The 24,453-nt window shown below is 36.5% G+C and overlaps 1 protein-coding gene across 5 annotated transcripts in view; it reads right to left on the reverse strand.

Moving 5' to 3' along the window:
- The window catches only part of U2SURP (U2 snRNP associated SURP domain containing), a 49,720-nt gene extending 25,724 nt beyond the window's left edge, over positions 1-23,996 (reverse strand). For 2 of the 5 annotated variants that reach the window (XM_070793597.1, XM_019961319.2), the window contains exons 1-13: positions 23,850-23,996; positions 14,418-14,462; positions 12,944-13,075; positions 10,870-10,968; positions 8,459-8,573; positions 7,765-7,898; positions 5,394-5,461; positions 4,749-4,843; positions 4,630-4,665; positions 4,460-4,542; positions 3,296-3,461; positions 2,918-3,129; positions 1,927-1,970 (exon numbers count right to left, since the gene is read on the reverse strand). In XM_070793597.1, the coding sequence (XP_070649698.1) occupies positions 1,927-1,970; positions 2,918-3,129; positions 3,296-3,461; positions 4,460-4,542; positions 4,630-4,665; positions 4,749-4,843; positions 5,394-5,461; positions 7,765-7,898; positions 8,459-8,573; positions 10,870-10,968; positions 12,944-13,075; positions 14,418-14,462; positions 23,850-23,894 (1,274 nt within the window). In that variant the 5' untranslated portion in view covers positions 23,895-23,996. Of the gene's footprint in view, positions 1-1,926; positions 1,971-2,917; positions 3,130-3,295; positions 3,462-4,459; positions 4,543-4,629; positions 4,666-4,748; positions 4,844-5,393; positions 5,462-7,764; positions 7,899-8,458; positions 8,574-10,869; positions 10,969-12,943; positions 13,076-14,417; positions 14,463-23,849 lie in introns of those variants that run through there. The other 3 variants (XM_070793595.1, XM_070793593.1, XM_070793603.1) reach the window with 3 other exon arrangements.
- Positions 23,997-24,453: the final 457 nt, after the last annotated feature.

Below are 24,453 nucleotides of genomic sequence, written 5' to 3' on the forward strand. Positions count from 1 at the left end.
AAATTAAATATATAGTTATAGAATAAGGCATTTTTTGCTCTGTAAAGCCCTGCTTCAGAGTACATGAACAATAAAATAATTTATCTCATAGTAATTATACTTATTTTCTCAGGCAAACCTACTTAAGTGGACATTAAAATCTCTATGTAATGAAAAAAATGAATTTTTTTGACCTCTTAAAAAAGGTCAAAAAAATCACATGGAGGCTTAATAAGTGTTTAACACAGGGGGAACTATATATTAAAACTATTAATTCAACCTCATATTGTTAAAACCCCCAAAGCATCACTTAATTTTAAATCTAAAATTTATTTCTTTCACAAATGCTACTACCTGCTCTGCAAATATGCATTTCTTGACATCCAAATGAGAATGTATTCTCAGCATCCATACAGCTAATGAGTGTTTTAAAGGAATGGAGGTAATGCAATGTAAAGTACTGATTCAGTCCCAAAGCTCCCACTGGTATGCATCAAATTAAACTGAATTTTGTGTATCATATGACTAGGTGGGCAAATACTACACATCCGGAAACTTCTATGAATTGTCAAAAGCAACTTGCATATTAAAGATAGATGAAAAATGGTTTAGCAAGTTTAAAACAAAGGATTCATTGTAATGGTGAGTCAAGACTTTACAGCAAAATGTATACTCAAAATCTTATTTAGAAATAAGCTGAGCCACATGTAAAACTAATACTGGATATATACTTTCTGAGTGCTGCAAATACACTTCCCTGTGAGTTCTTTACCAGTGGGGGAAAAAACCCACTATAGTTTTAAACAGGCTTGTAACTGATAAATCTATTCTTAGAAAGTATAAAGTTTAAAAGAAGTTCTAAAGTGCTTCATGATTATTTAAAATCAAAATCTGACAATTAGTTGTTGCTAACTTAAATTCAAGATTCTTAAAGAATTGTAATCACTTATCCTTAAGGATTATGTGCTTATTTTTAAAAGGGTGACTTTTCTATCAGAATGAAACAGTGTAGTACAAAAAGATGATATAAGTGCATTATTTTATTTTAAAATGGTAATTATCTTATTCTGGGCAACAACAACAAAAAAACAAAAATTGTCTCTCAGTTATAATAAAACCACATTTACTGGAGTCGATCGTACCAATGTCTGGTCAAAAACTGTATACTTTCCCAATCCATCCCATGATGTTTTCCTGGTCCCCCGCTGCCGCAGACAGTTCAGCTGGTGTTGCTCACCAAGGCCAATGTCAAAGAGAATTTGGTATTCTTTTGTGTTCATTTATTATTCAACCAGTGTTGTGTTCCTGTGTTTGGGAAAAGGCTTAGCTTGACTGAGCAAGAGCATACCTAGAGCATGAATTCTTCTGCTTTAACATTATGTTGAAAAAGAAAAAAAGGAAAATAAAAGAATTCCAAAAACTTTTGTTATTAAAAAAAAATTCTAGTTATGTCCAGTGTTCATAAAAACAAAAGAAATTCCTTCTTAAAATCATTTAGGAAAAAAATACAGCTACGCTTTCAGTAAAGAAAACTCAAACTAAGGTTGTACATTAAACACAGACAATTCAGAACCAAGAAAAAATAACAGATCGGGTCAAAATGTAACATTACCTAAAATTTAAGATATATTTAAAACACCTATTTTCCCATCACAGTAGTCTAGTGTTATTAGACCAGCAACTCCAGATTAAATCTATTAAACACATTCTATCTGCTAAAGCTATAAAATTTCCTACATTGGTAACAATAAAAACAAAAAAAGATAATGACATAAAATTGCAAAGTGTACTAAAGTTGATTAAGCTTCACATATCCCCCCAAAAAGTACTGGGAAGGAACCATTGCTCAGTCAAGATACTACCTTTTCCTCAACACTATTTTTTTTTTAAATTCAGAAGGGGATATTGTCTATATTTAGATCAGTAATAATAAAGAAAAACATGTACCTTTCTGTTGGGATAACCACTTTGACTATGGCTTGCGACAGAGTCTGTATATGAAGTCACATCAGATAATAAACATAGAATATGTGAGTATTGTTAACAAGTAACAAGCAAAAATATACATATGCATTGAAAATACTACACAACTAATCACAAGTTTTGCAGGCAATCACTGCATCTGAAGTAATTATACACTAAGCAATTACATAAATGCAGATGGATGTTTTCAGTGAACAATAAACGTTCACCAAATGCAAAGAATCAGAACATTCCTGCCAGAATGCACATCAATGCACTGAAATAGGTACTACACTGCGAATTATCAGATAAAGATTTTAATTTGTGAAATAATTAACTGTTTGCCTCTAGCCATACAGTTTGCTACTTTGTTCCCAAGCCTTTAAAACCAGCCCTGTCATTTTTAAGTGTAATTAATTCATAACAGAACCAACAAATTCTTATAATTTGAAATTAAGTTGGTTTTATGATTAATAAAAAGAAAATACTCACCCTTTGCTTTTAATAGAGTAAACTTTTTAAAAATCACATATGCTCTCAAATATTCTAATACCTCAGATCTTGAGAAGTTATTAGCTAGTTGCCATCCAAACAATTTAACTATTTAACTCCTAGAGTCTTTCTAATTGAAAAGGCACTTAACCAATACAAAGTATCACTTTCTCAAAATAAATTTAGATACTACACTTAAGCAAACCTGGATACAACAGAGGACAAAGAAAACAAAACAACAACAAAAAAAACTTAATAAGAGGTCAAAAAAGGAATGGTGGCCACAAATAAAAATATGATCTATTATCCCAGTACAGGGTTTCCATGGGCTAAGGCAGGGAACACATCTAAGTTATTTCTTTTTCTTTAACAGTTGCCAAACAGAATTACACACACATTTTCTATAAAATTGTTGAAAAGAAATACTACCACAGATTTAGTATTTACAAATTAGATGCGGCCCTATGTACATTTTTAAAATTACCTTCTCAAAATCCTCCTTGTTTTTAGGTGGTGGTAACATGGGAGCATTGGGGTTTTTTAACCGCTCTCTAGGCTGCGCATTAAAAGGCAGTCCTGATGGAGGTGGGGGAAGCGTATGTTCCATCATGGAAGGCGGAATGTATATTGGATGTGGAGGAATAGGCACAGCTTTACCCCAACCTAACTTCATTTCAAAAGACATAATCATCTTTCCTAAAAGACAGAAAAGAAAAGTCACATTGGTAACTCTCAAAAAATCTCTAGTGATATGAATTAATTTCCACATTTAACCTTCACACTTCTGGTTCATTTTCCCCCTAGAGTTTTGATACTTTTCAAATCCAAAACAATGTCTAAATTCTATGATGGACTTCCTTACCATTTAAATTTTTTAAAGCTCTTTCAGCATCTCTTCTGTTCATAAAGGCCACAAAGCCACAATTTCTCTCTCTTGCCCTTTCTTCATCAGTTCTAGGCCACATAATTTTCACACTGGCTAATGGACCAAATCTTCCAAATTCTTGGCACAACATTTCTTCATTCATCTATTAAAAGGCGTAAGATATTTTTAGTATGCAAAGAGAAAATAATTCTATACAATGGAAAGCAAAGTAATTTTGCAAGATAAGAAGAAAACTATCAATGCTACAATTTTCCATCCAAGTACTAGGACCTCTGCAAGGGAAAAATTCTGCCTTCATTGGCATTCACAAATCTTTTCATACCAGAAACATTGTTTTACGTAAGTGGCCAGGTAAAGACACTGAGAGGCTGGAGAAATCAAAAACACACCTTTACCTTCACTCTTCCTCCTTTTGAGAGTCTGCATCTAAAATAAGCTACAGCAATGATTTGTTTTACAACAGTGATTTGTTCAGCATTTACCAACATTTTTCAGGCAGCAATAATAATCATACTTAAATCAAGGAGGAAATATTTGTTGGCAATGAAAGTAATAAAAGAGCCGGTTACTTTTTTCTTTTCCAGCACCCAGCTACCAGTGTAATCAAGAAAAGACAAAACAGAAAATGGTAAATATGCAATGAGGTCCAAAACATGTATTAAAGATACTATGCACAACCACCACTAGATTCAGTTAAGAACACAGCAGGGGAAAGAATTAAAATATAAAAGGCGGCAGAAATATTATTTTGCTATTATGGAGACAAAAAATGAAAAAAGGAAATCCATAAGGAGGCAGGCTATATATCAGAAGGAGACAGTCTAAAAAGAATACTGTCCACCACTGGTCATATCCTGATTTGACAAATAAAATCAGCACTTAGGAAAACATTTCAAAATCAGAGTACAGTCCAGCTATAAAAAGAGGAGACAAGTCCTCAAGAATTATAACAAGAAAATTTGGCCCACATCACTAAGGCTCAATTTCACAAGATAATTTCAGTTCCTACCTAGTTCTACCAAATCTGCTTATTTCACATTCCTGACTTCATCTTTTTTTTTAATGTTGATTGACAAAGCAGTTTTCCAACAAAAGCATACAATATACAAGCCAATATTCATCTTACTTTCCTAGTATTACCTGTGGATTAATGTTTCCAAGGTATAAATTAGTAGTGCTTGGATCGCCTACATCATGTGAGCCAGGTGCATAATCATCAAGAACTATGACAAAGAGGAAAAAAATTATAACCTGCAAAATACAAAGTTTGGACAATTTCTACGAATTAAAAAAGCAAGAAACTATATTACCACCAGATGATCGATTTCTTCTTGAAGGCGCGTCCACTTTAAAAGAAGAAAAAGAGAACAATTCTTAGTTTTTAGAATAGTTCATCACAAATATAAACATTAAAATAAATGTCACTTACTAGAACGACGCTGACCATCAGAATCTGACTGTGGAGGTTCAAATCGACTTAACCTGCCTTTTGTTTTATGTCTCTCGTCACGCTCTTCTTGAATTCTGTTGAAAATATATATAATCACTAATAATGAGCCAAAATTTGGTTGTTCACATTTGATAATCCAGAACTTATCCAGATGTCACCTTCAAATAACTTCAAAATATTTGTGTGACACACTGACAACCAAGACTAGAAGTGTCCCTCAGCTACAAATCACGAGCAAATTTCTGATGTATCGTATAAGCAAAAGAATACAAAGCCCACTTTTAAGATGAAAAGGAAATTCAACATGAAAAACACTTAAATTTGTTCTTTCTTGGCTAAGATAGACCACTCCTCACCCCTATCTCACTGACTATATTGTTTCCACTGCAAACAGGACTCCGGACATTAGTTAAATTCAACTTAATTGAATCCATATAATGCAAGCAATCTAGATGCTGCACAAAATGCTAATTTACTGTCAAGTATACCCCACAAAATATCTAAAACAGCTTTATGTAAGCCAGTTAGTAAAAACAAACTGGTAGACTACATTCTTCGCACCTGCATCTATAAGAATCAGCTCAAAATACCTATGAGAGCCATTCTCAACACTATAAAACTTACTGTTTCAATTCTTCTTTGAAGAGTTCCAAATTGCTTTTTTTCTTTTCTTTCTCCCCTTTCTTCAGTGGCTATGAAGGATATGATAAGTTATACTTTAAACAAAACTAATGGTTTGACAATCAGATCACTTTAAATATACTTTTATTTTTGTGCCAATTATGATCTAATTATTTAAATTAAAAAGAAAGAATGCTTCTGTTACCACTGAACTGTCTGTCCTTCCTGTTCTCTAAAACTAAGAATTTAACAAATTATTAAAACAACAAGCAGAAGTCTTAAAGTAAAGGAGACACCAACTTTATCCTCCCCTTAAATAAAGTCTATGATTGTTAGGCCAGAATACTGCTGGAGGAGCACTGGAGGAAAAACTAATAACCATAAAGTAACTGAAATGTCATGTAAATAACTGCCGCGAACAACTACCAGAAATATGCACTCTCAAAACAATCACCTTGGAGGAAATTAACTACTGAAACAAACAGCAACACTGCTGGAATTTCTCTCTTAAAACTGCTTCCAAAAATGCTTTTGGGATCCTTATTTTAAAAGATCCTTATTTAAAATCCTTATTATCTTATTTTGGGATCCTTGATTCAATGAGGAAAAATAGTCTTTTTAACAAAAGGAGGTAGGTAAACTGAATATCCAAACACAAAAAAGAATGAAATTGGACCTTTACCTCATTCCATATACAAAAATTAAATGGTTCACAGACCTCAATATAACAACCAAAACTATAAAACTCTTAGGAAAACATAGTGAATCATCATGAGCCTGAACTAGGCAACAGTTTCTTAGATATGACACCAAGAGAAACAAAAGAAAACAACTGATGTATTGAACATCATCAAAATTATAAAATTTTGTTCTTCAAAGGACACAATCAGAAAAGGACAAAAAAAAACCCAAAGGAAGAAAACAACATAGTTGGTAAAAGACCTGATTCCAAAAGCTGTAAAAATCTCTTAGAACTCAACAATAAAGAAAGTGAAAGTGAAGTCACTCAGTCGTGCCCGACTCTCTGCGACCCCATGGACTGGAGCCTGCACCAAGCTCCTCCGTCCATGGGATTTTCAAGGCAAGAAGTAATGGAGTGGGTTGCCATTTCCTTCTCCGGGGAATCTTCCCAACCCAGGGATCGAACCCAGGTCTCTCACATTGTAGACAGACACTTACCGTCTGAGCCACCAGGGAACAATAAAAAGACAACTCAATTAAAAATGTGCCAAGGATCTGAAAAGACATTTCTCTAAAGAAGACTACAAATGGATAAGAAATAAAAAGATACTCAACATCACTAGACAAGTGCAAATCAAACTGTAATTAGGTACAACTTCACATCGACTAAAATGACTAAAATAAATTTTAGCAAGTGGTGATACAATTTCACTAGGAATATATATTAAGAGAAAAAACATATATGTCTACAGAAGACTATACATGAATGTTTTCAGAAGTATACTCATAATAGCCAAAAAGTGGAAACAACCCAAATGTCTGTCAAGATGGATAAACAATACACAGCATTATCCATAAAATGGAATATGATTCAACCATAAAGAGTTGAAATCAGTAAATGTACTAATGGCGGTTGCCAAAGGCTGGGGATGACTAAAAGTATAAAGTTTCCTTTAGGGATAATAAAAATGTTTTGAAATTAGAGATTAGTGATTGTTGTACAACTGTCAATATACTTTAAAAAACACTTTATACTTCTAAAGGGTCAATTTTATGATATGTGAATTAAATAAAACTGTTTTTTAATTGCTTTCAGAGTCGGATAGGAAAAACCAGTTTTACTATTCAGTATAACCACATTTTCTCATCAAATCTGGCTCCTAATGATAAGACCCACATCTACCTACCATCCTCCAAGAAAAGTTTCACTCGAAAAATAAAAGATTTTCTAACCCTAAGAATATATAAAGGAAAATGTCACTAGTTCTGATAGTAATTATCAGATTACTTGGAACATTACCAAACATGTCCCAAGCAACAGACACATTGTTGGAGTACACAGTCTTCCAAATAACTGATATCACGCATGCTGATGTATTTAAACACCCAGTTCAGGATTGCTTAAAAAGACAATCCCATTATTTCACATTTATACCTAAAATATAGTTAACTTTTAACTTGCAACATACTATGAGTAACAGCGAAGGTTAACTGCTCAATGAATGTATAGAGTGTCATCTGTGTGTCCCAATTTGTTATCTCATATAGTAAGATTAAGCATCAAAACTCAGTATCTACTCCCAAAAGAATTAAAAACAAGAAACCAAAGTCCTGCTTACAGTGGAAGTACAGAAAATATTATTGGCAGTGCCATCCCTGAACCTAAAGGGTCACTTACTTAAGTATGACTTACAGGTTTTTTGGTTTCTATCACAAGAAGAGATGGTGGTCTTTCGTTGGATGACTGATTTGGGGGATTTTTTTGATCTGCAAATCTTGAAGATGGCTTATAGATTTTACCTCTTTTTTCATCTGTTTCATGTTCTTCTGAAATTTAAAATACTAAGTTTCAAAACTACTTTCACATTACATGGATTTTCTTCACCCACTATTTTTATTGAAAATAAACAAAAATTAGTAAATGCTTTTTAGTACTAAGACAGATGACCTGTGACTAAATATGATAATTCAAATACTATTACCTTATTCTCAAAAATACTAGTTTAATCATTTTATAGTAAAACTATAAAATATGTAAAATGGTACAGGTAGTTTCTCAAAAGGTTAAACAAATAGTTACCAAATGACCAGAAATTCCACTCCTCGGACTATAAAGTAGAACTATAAAATACATTTTTTCATATGTTTACAAAGATTTTTGCCCTCTTGAAACTTGAAAGGTACTATGTATTTTAAAAACTTTCCTGGCTCCAGTTTCTCATTAATCCTTATTTGGCTATTTATTTTACTAATAAGTAGCACCACCAGAGGGCGCTGATAGAAAGGAAAATGAAACTGAAAAGCAACCAAACTTTTTTCATCATTACCAACAGTCATTCAACCAAGACTTTTTAGGTTTGCTCAAGGACTGTAACATTCACACTAACCTTTTGCTGCATTAACAACACCTCCGCGCACAAACGTTTTCACTTTATTACCATCACTTCCTTCAAAAGCAGCAAGAAATTCCTCATAAATCTCAGCAGCTGCCTTTTCATCCTCCTAAATACACATGAAAATAATATCATTTGATATAAACATTCTTGTATACAGGGTGAAACTCATCAAGGAATAATGTAAACAGAATCTCTCCCTCCAATGGGGAAAGCAGTTATTAAGCACTCCTATTAGGCAATAATACCTAATCCTTAGTAGATACTAATTAACACTGAAATTAAGAAGGACTTTGCTCCTCTACCAATAATCTGTGGAACAAAAAAAAAGGATCCACTAAATAAATTTGTTTAGAGACAACTCAAGGGTGCAACTATATGACAACTGACTACACAGACTATATTATTCTATTAATGTTTATGACAATTATAAGGCACAACAATTTAATTCAGTAAATATAAACATTTCCGTCACAAACCACCAAAGACATAAATAATTAGAAGTCTAAAGAAGCTTCAAACAGTTTGCATTAAATATCTCCAGAGAGTGTGCATTAAAGAAAAAACCTTCAGTAGAACCCTGACAATTTAACTATTCTAAATGTCCCTAAAACATGTGACTTGAAGGTCAAATAGAGCAGAACAGAAATATAGAAATAAATCCAACAGAATTGGAAAATTTTGTGTTGTTGTTGTTTAGTCGCTAAGTCATGTCCAACTCCTGTGACCACACAGACTATAGCCCACCAGAGCCCTCCTCTGTCCATGCAATTTCCCAGGCTAAGAACACTGGAGTGGGTTGCCATTTCCTTCTTTAGGGGATCTTCCCAACCCAGGGACTGAATCCGCATCTCAGGCATGGCAGACGGATTCTTTACCACTGAGGAACCAGGGAAGCCCATGTGGAAATTCAGTATTCAACAACTTGATAGCTATTTAAAAGAAATAATAAAAATGAGCCAATTCTTCATATCATACACTAGGAGAAATTGCAAATGAATAAGATATAATTTTTTAAAATGTAGATATGAGAAAAAAAGATGAGGAAATTCCTTTGTAAGTTTGGAATAAAAAAACAAAACTGAAAAACCAGAAATCAGAAGACTGATAGTAAATCTGCCCATGACTTGTTTCTGCGTGGAAAAAAAACACCAGAATCAAAATAAAAAGGCAATCCATAAACTGAGGGAAAAGCCCTGTACCTTGTGTCACACCCAAGTGTTACAATATACTTAAACAAGAATTTCTAAATACAGATATCCTTCTAAGAGAAATACTGGTTTAGATATAAGCAGACAGTAAACACAAGAAAAGTTGTTCAACCTTACTTATAAGAGAAATGCAAATTTAAAACTACCTTGAGATTCCATTTTTCACTTACTAGATTGGCAAAACTCCTTCAAAAATATCCTGTTGGCAAAGCTATGGGGAAACAATCTCTCAAACATTGTTTATAGGGATACAAAATGGACTCGCCCATATAGAGAGCAATTTAACACCATCTAGCATAACTATGGAGAAGGCAATGGCACCCCACTCCAGTACTCTTGCCTGGAGAATCCCATGGACGGAGGAGCCTGGTAGCCTGCAGTCCATGGGGTCACTAGGAGTTGGACACGACTGAGCGACTTCACTTTTACTTTTCACTTTCATGCACTGGAGAAGGAAATGGCAACCCACTCCAGTGTTCTTGCCTGGAGAATCCCAGGGACGGGGGAGCCTTGTGGGCTGCCGTCTCTGGGGTCGCACAGAGTCGGACACGACTGAAGCGACTTAGCAGCAGCAGCAGCAGCATAACTATAATTATACATTTACCATTCAATGCAGTAATCTCACTTACAGGAATATATCCTAAAAGTATACTAGGAGTAAACCCAAATGCAAAACACTATCCCTGACTGCACTACTGGAAACAACAAAAGACCAAAACATTAATTCTCTCAATAGGGATTGCAGCGAATGTAGGATTTTAAAAGTAACTATCACATATCTATATAGCTTCAATAAAGAACAAGCAACGCTTCAATATACTTGCAGTAATCTCTGAGATACAATGTTAAGAAAAAAGCAGAGTGAAGGAAAGGGTACTATATAAAGTAAAACACTGTTCATCTAAAAAAAAGCAGGCACAACATACATTTATACACACTTGCTTACACAAGAAGAATAGACCAGAAAATAACCAAAACTGTCACACAGAAGAGAGGAAATGATGAAGGGGGAAGGCATAAAGCTGGACCTTCACTGAATACATCTTGTGTTACAGACTTAACTTGGGGTAGGAGCTGAGAATACCCTGGAAATCAAGAATTTTTGAAAAACATTTCTCTACTGTCCATACACTTAAAGCCTCCTTAGGTACATTTAACTGACAGAGATAACTAAAAATACATTCTAAGCATTACCTTCTTCTTTAATTCTTCTTGCTCCTTCTTACTCAAAGTTCGCTTAGCTGTACTCATTTTTCCAATACTGAATGCTTTAAGCTTGTTTTCTAGAAGAGGCTGTGAAAAGGTAAAAAGCACACACCTTTACATACACATTCTCAATGTTATCTATAACCCTGAGGTTATTAACAAGTTAATTGAGTTAATAACATACAAAAGTCATTTTTAAATAAAAATAAAACACAAAGAGACACTAAGGCTTATAACACATTCAACCTACTTGTTGGTAAAAAGAATAAAAGCACTTGAGGAGGGCAAGTATATATGTTTCTGGGCAAAAGAAGCAGTGATAGAAAACAGACATTCAAATAGGGAGGAAGAACATATATTTCCATGGTTGAATAGCAGGAATCATTACCATCTAGAACCCCCAATTCAGGTGCAAAAATCACATCACTTCCTTTTATAATTCAGCAAATTACTCCATTCTTCATCAACAAGACTGATATTTATGAACACAATTTCATTTTCATTGCTGGGAAAATACCACATACTATGTTCTAGGTTTCAGGCAAGTATACAGTTACCAATTAATTTTGAATGAGACACAGTATTTTAATGAAGTCTTCATTTATGTTAAATTAGAAGCAATTTCCTTCTGAAATATGGTGTGAATAAACTGTAGACTCTTAATTGTTCTATCATTCATTTGAATGTTAATTTTGATTCATAAAGTTTTAAAAGAGAGGAATGTTTATTAAATACAGCCTAAATATTAACCTGCAATTGAAATCTGAATATTCCTCTCTCACCTACCAAAATGAGACTGACTTATAAGACTATCAGTCCCCCAGTTATTAAACAGGCCTGCTTTTGGTGAGAGACAGAATGGAAAGGTAATACTGCATTAATACCTTAAAATGACATTTAAATCCCTCTGAAAAGTTAAAAGCAGTTCATAACTCAAAAGTCACTACTGATTTTATGAACAGATTTCAAAGTGAATTTTTTTCCAAAATAGAAAGGAAAATGTTTGGCCATCATTCAGCACCTTTGGTTTCAACTTCTTTGGTTTAAACAAATGGTAAAATTACACATAAATTCAATGAAAAACAAATTTTTCCACAACAAAATTTTTGTCCTCAATTTTATTTATATCTTAGGAGCTAAATTTAGACACCTAAAAGAGAAATGGTTAAGGAAATCATGGAATATTTACTCAAAAAATATAATGATTCATTAAAAAGTTTGCTTATAGAATTCTTCCTAGAATTAAAAAAAATTAGACCTGAGAGTCTTTTAAAATGTGTTCCTATAAAATAGACCTCAATGAAATAATATATATTTATGCTTACAAATACTAACCAAGAAAAAGTATTATCAATGTCAACACTGGCTGGTAATAACTGCTTTATTATATTTTCCAAATTTAACCATGACAAGAAAACATTATGTGAAATTTAAAGCTAACAGAATACAAGAGTATTCTGCAGATACATGCAGTAGAGACACTCCTCTGGGTGCCTGGGTGGCCCTGGGCCCTGCACTGACCAGCAGAGGGAATAGCACCTGCTCCTGTTTGCTTCCCAGGGTGAGATTACATATGAGCTCCCTGAGAACAAGTGTGTTTGGGGAATTCCCTGGAGGTCCAGTGGTTAGGATACTGTGCTTCCACTGCAGGGGGCGGAGGTTTGATCCCTGACCAGGGAACTAAGATCCTTCGTGCCACATGACGTTGCCAATTAGGGAAAAGTATTTTAAACATTTGTATATTTCCAGTGACTGGCCTCTGGCACCTGGTTCAGCAGAGGTTTGGACTAGGGGGCGAACAATAAACCAATTAGCCTTTTTACATCCAAACACTCCTTGGTTTTTTTAAACAAAATTTTTAAATGAAACATTATCTTACATTTGACTTAAAAAAATTCCCTTAGATGAGTTTATTTACTGTTAACCCAAACCGAATAATGAATGCTATTTTCTAATAGTACAAAATGAAACAAATACAAAACAAAGACACTTTAACTACCAAATTCAATTAAGGACACATCCAAATCATTAATTATCCTTTCTAATCTTTATCAATACTTACCCTTGAGAGATTCTGATGAGGAGAATCAGAAACATTTTCACGGGCACTCTCATTCCTATAATTATGTTTTCTTGGGCTCTTAGGTCGAGTCCGACTTGGCATATCACTATCTGAGGGTCCAGATGCATCCATCTTAAAGAAAAGGAAAATAAGTTCTTAAGAATCATACAAGTCGTACTGAAACTAGAAACAACCCAAACATTCCAATACTGACAAACTTCATTATATACTATCAAAATATATCACTACTGACCCCTTAATCTCATCCCTTAATACTACCACTGATTTCATCAGAAAGGTTCTTAAATATAGAAAGTTTTCAGTAATTCTAATTTGGACTTGAAAGTTCAAATTTTATCATTAAACAGATTGCTGTCTTCTTCAAAGGAACAGGTACCTTTCTTTCACTTTAAAGAAAATGTCTGCCAAACACCCAAGTCTGATTAACCAGCTTGTCAATCAGTTGTACCTTTAGGTAAAAATAGCACTCAATGAGAAAAGGAACCAGTTTTATTTCACAACTTAATCCCACAAGCACTTCTCCTTAAGACAAATACCACATTTTGGCAGGTAGAAGTGCCTCCCATTTCATCACTCAGAACCCATACAGACGGACAATATTTAATATTAATCATTTTTACTGTCTAATCAAGAAAAGTTCTTAAGTGAAACTAGTTTATTTTTACTGTGCCTAGTGGAGAAGAGTATGACAACTACTTGCACATTTTGGTGACACTGCCTTGATTTGTGCTGAGATGCCAACAGCTTACCCTAATGGTATAAACTGCTTTTATACCATTAGTGCAAATGTCAACACAGTGAAGGCAAATGATGTCTTAGTATCATTACAAAAGAATTCTGAACTCAGACTCTCTGAAAAATTCTCAGTGACCATACTTTTATAGCATTGAAGACCACATTTCTATAGCACTGCTATATAACACATGGAAAGTAATGTTTATTGCATTATTCAAAAATGTCAAAAAGCTTTAAACAAAACATCTAGGCCTACCAACAAAGAAACGAGCTTAATAAATAATAATATACCTCCTGCATGGAATGTTAAGATGTCATTAGAAAGACGAAATTAGAGTTGTAGCTGTTGACATGCAGGGATTTCCAAAAGGTGTACTGTGCAGTGTGAAAAGAATTGTGTATAAATGCAAAACTTGTTTAAGAGATGTATAAACACACACATGTATATATGCACAAAATTTTACAAGCACAATAAAAAAAGGAAATATAGGTATTTCGTTTCTAACATGGTTTAGGGGCCAACTTATGTGAATAAAAGAACAGAAAAAAGAACTCAAAGTATCTAGCAAAAACGGTTAAAAGAAAATAGGCACATACAATGCAATCATATTTATTTATCAAGTAAAATCATAAGGGAAATATCAAGTAGGGATCCACACAATTAAAGTAAATTAAAGTAAATTTTAAGGAAAAAAGACAAAGACTGCCTCATACTCACATGGGCATCTGAAGATCCAGATGAATGAACATCTGATGATCTGGTCTGTAAGTATTAAAAATAAAAATCAACCTTTAAATAATGAGAAAAAGTATCATGCTGTCAAAATAAGTATTTTTCATGTTATAAAGACTTAATCTTTCCAAATTAATAGCAATTTCTTCTCAACTCATAAAATCAAACAAAGGCAATCTGACTTACAGAAAAAAAAAAATTGTGATCCAAAATAAACGGGCCAGTCAAGTTCAGTCTTCAAATAATGGTGCTTTTTAGTAAGGCCAACTGTTAAAATTTCACCTTTTAAGTTGATATATAATTTCAGATTACATATAGTATATAACAAATTTGATTTTTCACTACGCATCTAAGGATGAAAAAGCCAAACTATAACTAATATGAGATATCTTTCTGAAATTCTTACTTGGAGGCCCAGAATTTAACTGTCACTCAGTCATTTTTATTTTTCAAGGTATTGTGTAGTGAGATTTTACTTACTTTGCATATATTTAAGTATTAAAAGTGAAATCAAGAAACTTGAGATCACAATTATCTCACCTGAGTACTAGACTTCAAAAACAAGGCACATTTTTAAGAGAAAACTGAAGATTTGCATGATGCAGAAAAGAGCAAACAAGATTCCTAAGGGTCCACACAGTACTTTTTTACACACATATCTTGTAGAAACATATGGCTCTGAACAGCTGATAGATTTTCATACTGAATTAATTTATTCCTCCACTGTACTGGACTGAGGCACAACCAGCCCAGGACAAGCAAGCACTGAGCCACTTCCCATCTCCACTCTTTCTACCCACCTTTTTTCTGTCCCTAACTTTTATTTTGTCTCTATTTCACTTCCTTCTCCCTGCTAACCTTTCCTAAAAGGCAAGATATATGGGAGAAATTTTTTTTATATTTAAATTTAACCCTGGGAAACATACTTTGAATCACAGTTTGAAATGTGCCTAGACACTTAAAAATCCAAGAATAAATAACTCCTCATAAAAAAGAAAAGTTCAGTCAAGAGACTGAATTGAACAGAAAACAACATTGTTGCTCTTTGTTAAGCTACTAGGTAACAAAAATAACACCCTAGTCATAATAGCAAGAAAAAACATGAAACACCTAGAAATCAACTAAAGAAATAACTCACTATTAAGACAAAGTCAACTATACCTAAATTTATTTTTGTATTTAATGCAATTTCATTCCATAGCTCAAAATCCTAAAGAGAAGTCTTTGCAAGGGACAAGGGGGATTGCCAAAAATAATTCTGAAGTTTGCCCAGAAGAATAAACATGAAAGAGTAGCTGCGAAAGTGCTAACATTTTTTCTTTATGCCACCACATCCAAATCATCATTTCTAGGATTTAAAAATAACAGCATAGCGTAGGACGGACGATGCATCAGCTGATTAACCCAAGATGGCACTGGACAATATTTACTGCAAACCAAACATTCTCCAGTATAACCAGCTGCAGCTACAGAGCATTCAGAATAAAACTTTTTTAGGCTCGAGAAGAGTTAAAGAGATGAAAGAGTAGTGAATAAAAAATTTAAAGGAATAACTAATTTCTTGAGCTAATGGTGCAGGTAAACAGTAAATGTAACACTACTTTTGAAGCCATGTCTCTGCCTCTACTTAACCTGGAACAGTACTATATTATTTGTCTTGGGTCTGGGTTTTATGTCTTTGCTGAAGAACACCAAATTAGTGATGTTTAATGAGCTTCTGCAGTGCACAGCACAATTCCTCATCCAAGTGAAAAGACCCAAAAGCAAGAAACAAAGGGGGAAAATAAGGGAGATTTGAGGCAATAAAGAAGCAGACACAAGAAAAATTTATCTCAAGATAGAGAAGCAAATATGTAATACAAATGTGGGGAAGGACAGCAAAAAAGAAACTTTTTTTTAATAATTCTGACGGCTGCTGAGGAGAGAGATGAAGCCAACTAAACTTCAAAGTAAAACTTTTTTCTGACTGCTCCTACCTTTACTTCAATTGAAAAACCCCCACATCTGAGTTTTTTAAATTACCAAGCTACCCACAGCAACACTGCTCCAGTATTTCCACTCTGCCTGATCAGTTCTCCTATCCCATTTGTCTCCTTCCTCCTCATACCCTCTATACCATCAACTCACATCTCTGAAAGCTTAACAATCACTCCCAAAGGAAGCACATCAACACTTCTATTGTACCAAAATGAACCCCAATTTCTTATTTTCAACCTTGGTGCCTCTCCTGGGTTCCAATCTGTTCTTAAACTTCCTGGACATCTTCACCTGAATGTCTCCAAGTTCCTCAAATCCAGCATGTATAAAATTCCTCCCAAACTAGCTTCTCCTGTTGACCTGATTTCTGTCACTGAATGCTAATTCTCAGTCATAATCTGGAAGTAGTAACATCTGGAATCAGACTTCCTGTTTTTAGCACTTACCAGCAGCTTTGTAACCTCAGTTCTTTCATCTATAAAGCTGACTGTGGTGTTGGAAGGACAAAGACAGGTGAAGCACTAAGAACAGCACTAGGCCCATGAAAGTGTTCAATGAGTGTTAGCCAGCAGGATTATACCAGGGTCGTCCTCGACTCCTTCCTCACCCCCCATAATCAACTGAGTCACATTCTGTTTATCCCACCTCTACTAAAACTCTTCTCCGGGACCCTTTTTTCTAAAGATACTACTATGGTTCAGATCTTCCCTATATTCAACCCATTTACTGGCAACCACTTACTGGTACTGTGTCATGCATTAGAGATATAAAGTAAAATAAGACATAGCTCTTGCCCTTAGGAGCTAATAAAAAAGACAAGTGAAACAGTGCGGCTACACTACAAGAGCACAGAGGACAAGCAAATCTCAGCGGGAATGGAGACAATGTCAGCAAAGCTTCCCAGAGAGTATTTGAGGTGCGATTTTTGGAGCAATCTTTAATATTTATCAACAGCACTGCAAAAATCTTCAAACTATTCTCCTCACTCCCAAATTCTTCTTAAATTGTCTCCAGTATAGTTTTCCTAAAGGTCTTTCTTGTCTTGAATTTTCTATGACTGTCTTATTCCATAGGTTTCAAAGCCTCCACAATTTAGCTCAAACTAACCTTTTCATCTCAGAAACTTTTATTTCCTATTCCAGAGCCTTATAAATTGGCTAAAACAGACCATTTAGCAATCCATTTCCAAGTGATTTTTATTTTCTTTACTTCACCCATCTCTTTTGATACCTGTGTCTACCCTTCAAAAGTCTGCCCATTGTTCTCAAGACTCAATCAAATGCCTCCATTCCTGAAGCCTCCCTCAACCCCAGCCTCCATTCAGCTGTCATTTCTTTCTCTAAACTTTTAGATGCTTCGGATAGCTCTGCCTTGAACTATTATACGTTGACTCTCTTCTTCCACTAGACAGCTTGCTCCCCAAAACTGAAGTCATCTTATTCAACGTTTTATTTCTCAGAGTTAAACACAACATCTGGCAAGTGACACAGTCTCAATACACTTGCTGATTCAGCTGGCTGGAACAAGTACCTACCCAACAAAATGATATTCCATAATATCAATATATACTAAGCTGCCCACTCACCAACAAGGAGCAACTGCCTAGCTGAATACCACTCTCCAAGACAAACCAAAGTCCACCTCTCAAAAAACTTCATAAACTCACTGAGACAAGCACTATTTAATAATGTTAAATAACAAGCCTGAAACTATCCTTAAAATTACATCCAAAATACACGAAACATTTTAAGTACATTTTGAATGATCTGCATTTAATCTAAAATGAGGGAAAATCTAGTGAAAAAACACTGACTGCTCAAGGAAGAGACATCTAACAGTACCAAACAGCCTCAAGTGCTTTTGGCAAATGCATCTTCCTTTTAAAAAAAAAAAATTTCCGCAAAATATCCAGCAAGTGGCTGATATGCAATAAGCTGTTAAAGCTACTTAGTATAAGATGCAAATTATTTGCAATATTAGTATTTTTGAGTTTAATATCCTATAGGAACTTTTTTGCTTGTTTCTCCAAAAATGATGCTCTTTGTGAAAAAGGAACAGAGAGGCAGAAGTCTTCAACTTGCATGGCAAATGAATGTTTCTGTCGATTTGTTTTCCAGTAAAAACAAAGCTTCAGGAATTAAAAAAATCAATCCAATAAGACAGATATTTTAAAAACACGTATCAGTAGTCATATTCAAGAACCAATGCTACAAATACTCAAATTTCTAAAAGGCACTAATCAAAAAAACAAAAGCTCCTAATTCCTCTCTCCACCTCAAAACAGCCCTCCACATAGAAAACTGATCAGCTTATATTTTAAGATAAGGTGTATATCTTACAGTTTCAATCATATCACAATGAAGACTCAGTTTAAAACTGGCAAACAGGCTAATTTCTCAAGGTTTGTGTACATGTTTGAAGTTTTTGGTCATATTTACTTATATATCTTTGTGAAAGTGAAGTTGCTCAGTCGTGTCCGACTCTTTGTGACCCCGTGGACTGTAGCCCACCAAGCTCCTCCGTCCATGGGATTCTCCAGGCAAGAATACTGGAGTGGATCGCCATTTCCTTCTCCAGGGGATCTTCCCAACCCAGGGATTGAACCCAGGTCTCCCGCATTGCAGGCAGACACTTTAACCTCTGAGCTACCACGGAATGTTGCTACATATCTTTAGGTACCACCAAAAAAAAAAGTACACAGGCAATAATACATACCTAAGGATCACAAGCTATGAATGGATCCTCATCATACATTATTTCATGCAAATCAAAGAAATATTTTCACTAATCAGCAGTGCATCAAAATACTGATAGTTCCCACACCAATTTAGAACTGAGCATCCAAGGAAGCCAACAGCATTTTATACTTTGCTCATTTACCTCTCTAACCCAAGTTTTGACAATATGGGAAAAAAATAATGCACTGTCAGAATAAAGTCATAGGGCACACAATTCCACTATACTTGCAGTATTACCAGCACAGGAGATGCAGAGGGAACAAGGATACCACATTCTCTTCATATCCTGATTGTGCTGAGCAAACAACTCTTAAAATCAAAAATTTTATGAACTAATTTTTATAAACTAAATTCTAAGGAAATATGCTTAATATTTTTCTAAGCAAACAATTATAGACGCTTTGCCTCTCCTCCCAAAATCAAGGCTACAACATGGCACCAAGACTCCTCTCCCCCAAAGCATTATTTTAGTCTGGTGATACAGGAACAAATACACAGGAAATTCTTAGCTAATTCCTAAAACCTTTGCCAGACTTTAAAATGTAAGCAGAGCAAAATTCCACAGAAAACAAAGGACATGGGGTTTCTTCATTAGGACAACTACACACAAAGGTTAAATCATTTGACCAAACACCCTTATGGAGAAGGCAATGGCACCCGACTCCAGTACTCTTGCCTGGAAAATCCCATGGACAGAGGAGCCTGGTAGGCTGCAGTCCATGGGGTCACTAAGAGTCAGACACAACTGAGCAACTTCTTTCACTTTTCCCTTTCATGCACTGGAGAAGGAAATGGCAACCCACTCCAGTGTTCTTGCCTGGAGAATCTCAGGGATGGGGGAGGCTGGTGGGCTGCTGTCTATGGGGTCACACAACTGAAGCGACGCAGCAGCAGCATACACCCTTAATGTAATTTTTAAAGCTAAAAGAAACTGTGCTACTCCTGCTCAGTTGCTCAATCACGGCCAACCATGCGACCTTATGGATGCAGGCTCCTCAGTCTGTGAGATTCTCCAGGCAAGAATACTGGAGTGGACTGCCATTTCCTCCTCCAGGGGATCTCCCAGGGTTCAAACCTGCATCTCTTGTGTCTTGTGCATTGGCAGGAGGATTCTTTACCACCAGCACCACCTGGGAAGTCCAAAAGAAACTATAGAGAATATGAATTTAATCTCTTTATTTTGTATTTAGGACAGGTCAAATAATTTCACCATTGTCAATAGCAAAAATTCCTGTCATACATTATATTTTTAAAATGTATTTTACTGAGGTATAACTGACATACAACACTGCATTAGTTTCAGGTATACAATATGATTCATTATTTGTATGTTGTTGTTTAGTTGCTATAAGTCATGTCCAACTTTTTGACCTCCTCTGTCCATGAGATTTTCCAGGCAAGAATACCGGAGTGGGTTGCCATTTCCTCCTCCAGGGGATCTTCCTGACCCAGGGATTGAACCCAAGTCTCCTGCATTGGCAGGTGGATTCTTTACCATTGAGCCACCAGGGAAGCCCCAGTATTTGTATACATTGCAAAAAGATCACCACAGTAAGTCTAGTTAATAGCCATTATCAAACACAGTTAAGAGAATTTTTTTTTTCTTCCTGTGATGAGAACTTTTAAGATCTACTCTCTCAGCAGCTTTTAACTATGCAATACTTAAAACTGTTAACTATGGGCTTCCCCAGTGGTTCAGTGGTAAAAATCTGCCTGCCAATACAGGAGATGCAAAAGATCAGGGTTCATTCAATCCCCTGGTGGGGACGATCCCCCGGAGGAGGGCATGGCAACCCCCTGCAGTATTCTTGCCTGGAGAATCCCATAGACAGAGGAGCCTGGTGGGCTACAGCCCATGGAGTCTCAAAAGAGTGAGACAGAACTGAGAGCTCGCACACATTGTTAACTACAATCGCCATGCTGTACATTACATCCTCTTATGTATTTTTAAATTACTGTTTTTCTCAGAGTCTAGGAATATGATTGACAAGCCCGTATCAACAGGAATTTATGACCAAAGAATGAACATGAAACTGAAAAATCTGTTCACTCCATCTGTATGGTAGAACAGGTCACTCATCTGCACTCCCCAGAGGAAGGGAAATCAAACCAGAGATCAAAGACTAGAAATCCCAAATACTGCAGCATTAAACCAAAATCATCTTATATTCTCTCCAATAAATTCTGGACTTGGGTTAGAAATAAAAAGCAACAATCTGAGCTGTCATGATAACTGATGACAGATTCTAAATCTCAGGTTTAGAGTTTATCCTGACATTTTGAAAAGTACGTTTTGTTTCCTCTAAGAACAAAAGGGGAGAGGAAAGGAACTAAGGTTTTTAATGTACGTTATAGATATTCACTTATTTAATTCTTACATCCATCCTGTAGAAACGAGATTACATTCATATTACAAACAAGGAAATTTAAGGCTGAAAAAGTTAAGCAATTTGCCTTGATAGCACAAATGATTTATTATCAAGTCAGGATTTGAATCCAATTATCTTGCTAGCAAAATTTATAATCTCTCTACTACAACGTGCACCCTCCATATTAATGGAGCAAATCACGTCAAGTCCTGAGATATTTTAATGACATCGGTAGAAAACCTCTTAACAGCATCAACTGATGATAATCTAAAGCAATACAGGGGACTTCCCTGGCAGTCCAGTGGTTAAGACTTCACTTCCAACAATGCAGGGGGTGAGGGTTCCATCCCTGGTCAGGGAGTTAAGATCCCACATGCCTGGCAGTCAAAAAACCAAAATATAAAATAAAAACAATATTGTAAACAATTCAATAAAGACTTTTAACATGGTCCACATTAAAAAAAAAAAAAGAAAAAAAATTTTAAAAAGCAATATAAACTGAAAAGGTTTATTACTGGAAAATCTAACAATTTACTTATAGGGAATAGCCACACACAACCATGAGAAGTACTATTAGAGAAGGAAGCCTGAACATACACATTAAAATGTTTTCAATATACCCAAAACCTCAAATAGAAATACTTAAAATATTACTTTGAAACAAAGTAATATTTTAAAACAAAGTAAAACAAAGTAAACAAAAATAATGAAGCTTATGCCGTGAATTTTATGGATACACTAGCTTTCCTGCCCAGGTGGCGCTAGTGGTAAAGAACCCACCTGCAATGTAGGAGACACAAGGGAGGCGGGTTCGATCCCTGGGTTGGTAAGATCCCCTGGAGGAGAAAATGGCAACCCACTCCAGTATTATTTCCTGGAGAATCCCACGGACAGAGGAGCCTGGAGGGCTACGGTCCATAGGATCGCAGTGAGTCTGAGGCGACTCAGCACGCAAACAGCTTTCCTAACAGTTCCCTAACAGTAAGGAGGCCTGGGCTGGTTTTGTCAGAGTCGGCAGAGGAAGTGGGAAATCATGTACTCAACTATTCCCCTCCTTACCAAGGGAAAAGGTACTGGGGAAGGAAGAAACAAACAAGAAATAAACCCCGCATGTAAAGTAGCCAAAACTAGCCCTCTACCATAGTTTCTACACAACTGAAGGATTTCTGGAAAATCCACTACCGGTAACGAACTAATTATAAACACCATTCACCAAACGGCATAAAGATTACAATTTAACAGAAACTGAGGAAGCAAGTATACAACAGGTTGCGTTTCCTAGAACAAACTGCACATACCAGACGTGCTCCGTCTACCATAAACCTAACTTCCTAAAAACCTACTAACAATGATACACACTCTGTAAGATGTAACAGTCCTTAGAACCTTTAAGTATTACACAACTTCTCAGATCAGCATCAAAAAGCGTTTAACAACTACTTCAGGCAGGACCTATTACTTTTAATATCGTGTTGGAGATGAGAAATTCAAAGCAAAAAGTCGATTAAAGGACCCGTCCAAGATGGCAACTTAGAACCTGATGCTAATCACAACCTAACTAACGCTAAACTACTTCCACAGCCCAGTAGTTTCCACAATACATGCACACGGTTCCCTGTAAACTCAAAAGCAATTTAGTAATCTTAGGTGGCTTCCGAATCTATGGAAGTTCTCTTTCCAGAAGATGCGGAAGATCCGGAGTCCTGGGAAATGAGCCCTCCAAATATACTTCCTCTTACGTGAGGTAAAACCACGTGTAGAGCGTAGCGTTAACCTTGGCGATGCATCGCCGCAAAGGGGAACTGCACTTCCCACCCCGCGTCCCTTCACTATTGGTCCTCCCCTCACAACTGAGGGCCCTAAAGATTATTTATCCCCCGGAGGACGTGAGGGAAACGGGGGGAGGCCGGAAGCGTGTGAGATCCAAAGCCAAAGGAAAAGGAGGCAGACACTTAAGCTCAGGGAAGCGATTCCCGCCTCTCCTAGGCTCTGCCCGGCGGCCTGAAGAGCGCAACAAGCTGAAATACCCAGCCGCGTTTTCCGGGATTTAAGACCTCGATCTAAATCCCTGATTTCACTCCAGTGCTAAGCTCGGGCCAAAATACTCACGCCACCCGCTCTGGGCCCCCCAGTCTCGAGCCGAATCCAGGCTGGGACTAAGGGGAGACACCAGGCCTCTCAACCTGCGCACCACGGTCCGTCTGCGCCCCGGCCTACCGTCGCGACCAGAACACGGACCCCGACCCCAATCTCCTCCCGCTGGCCAGAAGCGTCTATAGTCCCCAGACAACAGTGATAGAGCCACTGACTTAAGAAGTCCTCTAAGAAATTACCTTTGAACTGGCCTTCTGAGAGCCGCCTGGCGTTTTGTCCGCCATCTTGAGCTTTGCCCCTCCTTCGGCGGCGGCAGCAGCACGGGCGAGTCGAGCACCGAAAGGCCGGATCACAGCAGAGCCCGCCAGAGGCGCCTACAAGGCTGAATAGTCAACTGCCGACTTGAGGAATTCAAAGAGAGCGGCGCCACGTGACTTCCGGTGTTGAGCATTTCCTGGGCCCGCCCACAAAATACTTGGGGGCGTCTCTGTGGCGGGTTTTGTTATTGGGCCGGAGAATTTAGTGAATTTTTTTGTACTGTCTTTCGGGGCCGGTTGTTACTTCACTGTTTTTCCAGCCCCAACCCTAGATAGGTGCTGGGCGGGGAAGGAAAGAATTCTTAAAGAAGAAATGAATGATCAGCTGGGGAGGAGCTTTTACTTCAACTCAGAAAATAAATCTGGAGCCGACTGGGAGGTGGAGGGGGCGGGGCGGGGCGGGGGTTTGTCCTGCTCTCCTGGGATGAAGATGGTATCCGTGCTACCTCTGGCGTTCACGCCCTGCTGGGGGAAGGCAAACTTGCAGTCTGTTCAAGTTACTTTTAAAGAAAGTGGTGTCCGGAAG

Source organism: Bos indicus, chromosome 1 (assembly GCF_029378745.1).
Source record: "Bos indicus isolate NIAB-ARS_2022 breed Sahiwal x Tharparkar chromosome 1, NIAB-ARS_B.indTharparkar_mat_pri_1.0, whole genome shotgun sequence".
NCBI lineage: Eukaryota > Metazoa > Chordata > Mammalia > Artiodactyla > Bovidae > Bos > Bos indicus.